A 5000-nucleotide genomic window follows, 5' to 3' on the forward strand; every position below is an offset into this window, starting at 1 on the left:
CTCGCAAGGAAGTCCCGTAGATGACCTTGACCTTATTGAGACTCTTGATGCATCCAAAATCACCTCGACCGAAATCTATGTGGGTACATAGCATAAATTATCTCTTTTTTTTTTTAGTCCACTTCCGTTTTACAAATTTTACAAACTCTTTTTTTTTTCTTCACATTTTTGATATTTTTAAAACATCAATTTATCTATTTCTATTCTCCACCACCACCTCTCTCTCTCTCTCTCTCTCTCTCTCTCTCTCTCTCTCTCTCTCTCTCTCTCTCTCTCTCTCTCTCTCTCTCTCTCTCTAGAGCAGCAATAAAGGTACTAACAAAATAATATTTTACAACCATTGGTGATATGCACAAGCCAGTAAAATCCTCAAAGATTTGCCCCCCAGATCAATTCTACGAACACATTTAAAGTTTTTTGTCTGATTGAGACAGGTTAGTGAGAACTAATCATTCAATTGGCAGTCTAAAATGATTACAAAGAACTTTGCAATATCAACAAAGTTCTTTGTATATCAATGTCAGTGATTTATGATTTCTTTTAGCGTTGATATATGGGAGGTTTTGGTCCTACCGAGTCATCGATCACATGATATATTGTAATCTAACGATTTATTACATGTTGTTTTGTTTATGAACGTTGTTAATCGTCCATGGGTCAAGCTGAATATGATGATATTTTATGATTTCGGATATAACTATAAACACTTTTTTATTCTGCAGGTCATTTTAGCACATTTTGCAATGTGACCAATGACTCGTGCAAATAGCAAAAAAAAATACAGATCGTCCCCATCGAAAGAATGTTATTATTTTTATATTTGTGTTTGTTCTTTTAACTTTCCAGAACAAGATGATAACGACGGAAGAGACAGAGAAGAATATCGACCAGATTCGTAGCCGGTACATTCCAGTGGCCATAAACGCCCAGGTTCTGTTCTTTTGTGTAGGTGACATGGCCAAAGTCGATCCTATGTATCAATACTCTCTGGAGTGGTTCATAACCATTTTCCTCACCGGCATCGCTCAAGCAGACCGAGGAGGTAATCAAGTGGCTGACCTAATGGCTTAGTGGTTAGGTGATGTAAATATCTTAAATTGTGAAAAAATAACAATACAAACATTTTAACCCTCCTATTACCACCCATCGGAAAATCGCCATATTTGTGACCCATCGTCTCAAAATGGTATTATGTCGGAACGAACCAGATGCTTAAAAGCCGAATTAAATGTTCAATTGTTCAAAAATATAAATTGTTGGCATTAGCACCCTAATATATGGTATCCATTCCCCTCAATATAACACGAACTCAACACAAGTCTGATATTTCTGGCTATAAATTCAATATTCAACATCTTAACCATCCCGACTTAATACCGTTTTAAGGCGAAGGGTCACATTTGTTTCGATGCAAACAACAACTTTCTTACTCTGATTTCATTTTGTTATAGTTATAGCTATAAAAACTGGACACTGTGTCGCAGAGCTCATTTTTCTGAACAAAATATAAAATATACTCGTTACTATACTGTTTGAATAATCTATTTTTGTGTTGGGTGAGTATGAAGTTTCGGGTAAATTTCCGAAAATAGCTGGTAAGAAAAGAGTTAAGCCAGTTTCTCAGTGATACTGTGTCTTTCCTGGCCAAAGAAGTAAAGCTATGTTAATCGTGATAAGTGGTTGAATGGGTGATAGTGATCGTATATAAATCTGGTTCCAGCGTTGTGTCTTTTGGTAAGCTTAAGACATTTTACACACATTAATCCGCTCATGCGTGAGTGAATACCTGACTTTAACTTTAAGCACTGACAATTATTGTATGACTGTTTGTATAACAAGCTACGTCTGACAAGGGACTTTAACCATTTGAGATTGAAGTATAGTTACAGATTGAGGAATCAAATCCTCATCCTAAGCGCATTTAGTACGGTAAAACCGTGGGAATACATGATATCGATGCTTATAACGTTAAGTTAAAGTAATATTAGATTGGTATCGCATTGCAATCAATAGTGCCTCCCTCAGACGTGATCGATAAGCTTCATTTAATGTTGTATTTTGCGATGGTTTGAGGGTATTTCCATAAAAACCAATGAATCCATAAACTTTGGGTTGTAAGACCTGTAAATAAGCACCTCTAAGGTAAACGATTTTTATCATTTAACTTTTTGCTCAATTCGCCTTACCTGATACATCCCGAAAGTAGATGAAATTAAACAAAAACAACAAACTTGTATTAATTCACAAGAGGATTTTTATTGAATCACAGTCATCACAAGAGAAGGAAAAAAATGTCTCAAAGAGAGCAATGGTAACTAAGTTTCTTGCTAAGGAAAAGAGAACACTTGATGCTGACATCGGGTTCTCGAACTCGGGCCCCCCCCCCCCCATGTGGAAGTGCAAAGCCTTGACCGCTTCACCATAAGGTCTCAGTAGTATTTACGATATTTACAATCGTTTAAATAATAAATAAATAAAACCTGAAATTTTATATAGCGCAATATCCACTAAACGTGCTCAAAGCGCTTGCCAAGGGGTCCCTGACCAACAGCAACACGTAACGTGTAGAACAAGACATGACGCCTGTAATGCAATATTATTTTTTCTCGGACAGAGACAACGCAGTTAACGACCAGGTACTCATTTTACACCTGAGTACGGTGAAAGAATGTGAGTAAAGAGCCTTTTCCAAGGACTCAACTATGCGCCGAGCGAGGCTCGATCCGAAAGCGAGTGCCACACCACAAGACCACATAGTCGCACGACGGCTTATTACTCCAGTATATATTTTTTCAATTTATTTCCAGAAACTTTGGAACAGCGTGTGGAGCACATCAACGAATGTTTTACTTACAACCTTTTCATTAATGTGTGTCGGAGCCTATTCGAGAAACACAAGCTGCTTTTTGGACTCCTCATGTGTGTACGATTGGAAATGCAAAGAGGACACATTAACATGGTAACAATCACTGTTATTTTACCAGTTAGCTGCCGTATTCTGGGGGGGAAATGTATTCAAACATTTGGCTAGAAAACTCGTCCTTCAATCATCGATGGATTTAAATTTAAATGACCCCTAATTAAAGTTATATCTATTGATCAAGCGGTAGAACAGAGGGTATTTTACTTCGACACATATCATCGATGGTAAAACGTGTGTAGTTTTCTATGGTAACCAATCACAGTCATTGTTTACATATACTTTTATAAGGCGCTTTTAGCATGTGTAGTTAATATCGCGCTATATAAAACCTCTATTTTTTCATGACGACTGTCCGAGAGGCGTGGTTAAACTCCCGTCCACAGTCTAGGTGTCTATTTATTAATAGAGATAAAGTGAATCACTATAATGGTACAACGACAGGCAGGATCTGAATACACTTGCTATAGAATAAATTACATCCTATGCAAAAGTACTATGTAAATTAACGCCTACATTTGCGCATATTGCTTAAAAGGTCAGTTAGTTAAGAAGACACATTAACATGGTAACAACCTGTTATTTTACCAGTCAGCTGCCGTATACTGGAAAAAAAATCATGTATTCAAACATTTGGCCAGAAAACTCGTCCTTCAATCATCGATGGATTTAAATTTAAATGACCCCTAATCTTGAAGTTCTATCTATTGATCAAGCGGTAGAACAGTGGGTATTTTACATATCATCGATAGTAAAACTAAACGTGTGTAGTTCGCTATAGAAACCAATCACAGTCACTGTTTACATATACTTTTGTAAGGCGCTTTTAGCATGTTTAGTTAATATCGCGCTATATAAATGCTTTTTTTTCATGACCACTGTCTGAGAGGCGTGGTTATAGGTCTAGATAGTATGCACTTGGCTAAGAAGTTCACAACATTGCCATTCGGAAGTAAAACTAGCCAAACCCACAAAACTGTGTATAACCTTGAAGGTTTACAGTCTGGTTGATACAGTTTAGTGAGAAGTACTCATAAACGCGGATGGCAAAAAACAATAACAAAGACATGAGTGACGTCATCTTCGAACTATCTATACTCCCTTCCACAGTCTCGGTGTCTATTTATTAATAGAGATAAACTGAATCACAATAATGGAACAACGATAGGCAGGATCTGAATACACTTGCTATGGAATGAATTACATCCTATGCAAAAGTACTATATAATTAATGACAAGAGATGAAGTGAATAGAAAAGTGCCAGAAGACAATAGAGAATAAAAAATTTTCGCGGCGGTGATGGGGGTTTGAACCCGCGACCTTATTGGTACGACAACTCCGCCTGGCCGGTGAGAGCGTGACTCTACCGTATGAGCTATCCACGATCCTACTTGAGAACGCGGGTCCCACACACACAACCATCCGCGAAGTTAGTTGGCCAGCAATTAAGCTTAATACCCAATAGTATAGGCCAATAGCCAATAGTGATTAATGCATACATTCACGCATATTGCTTGGACTGGAATAGAATAACAGGGATCTGTCAGACTGATTGAGACTGCATGACGCATGTCGTGCTTGCATACTGTCTGCCTGTGATTCCGAATTACACAATATGGACCTCATAAGTTGTCTGGATTATGATATCACAATATACATCCAGCAGATAGATGGGCCGACGGCATTGACGTCACTCAGCTCTTTATTCTTGTTTTAAGACAAGTTAATCCATTTTTATTATTAGTTCTCTTTACATTACATCAATCAGACTAGAAAACTAGAAAACGTTCAAGGTAACACATAGATCTACGTGTTGGTACCTTATATCCGGGCTGGCAGATGTTGTGAGTATTTCATATAAACGCATATCATAAATAATAGTACTCAATGTGTTGAGCAAGAAACTATATTATATATATATATATATATATATATATATATATATATATATATATATATATATATATGTGTGTGTGTGTGTGTTTGTGTGTGTGTTTAGAGAGCTGAAATTGAGATTAAAATTATTATTATTATTATTATTATTATTATTATTATTATTATTATTATTATTATTATTAT

The 5000-nt window shown here is 36.6% G+C and overlaps 1 protein-coding gene across 1 annotated transcript in view; it reads left to right on the plus strand.

The window, feature by feature from the left end:
- Nucleotides 1–5000, plus strand: part of LOC144978482 (dynein axonemal heavy chain 1-like) — a 169865-nt gene that overhangs the window by 130947 nt on the left and 33918 nt on the right. Inside the window, exons 67-69 of the mRNA XM_078924625.1 lie at nucleotides 1–79; nucleotides 847–1042; nucleotides 2808–2959. The exon at nucleotides 1–79 is cut by the window's left edge and continues 147 nt beyond it. Of these exons, the coding sequence (XP_078780751.1) occupies nucleotides 1–79; nucleotides 847–1042; nucleotides 2808–2959 (427 nt within the window). The remainder of the gene's footprint in view (nucleotides 80–846; nucleotides 1043–2807; nucleotides 2960–5000) is intronic.

This window comes from Berghia stephanieae, chromosome 8 (assembly GCF_034508935.2).
Source record: "Berghia stephanieae isolate SIO BIC M18660-M18661 chromosome 8, UCSD_Bste_1.3, whole genome shotgun sequence".
Taxonomy (NCBI): Eukaryota; Metazoa; Mollusca; class Gastropoda; order Nudibranchia; family Aeolidiidae; genus Berghia; species Berghia stephanieae.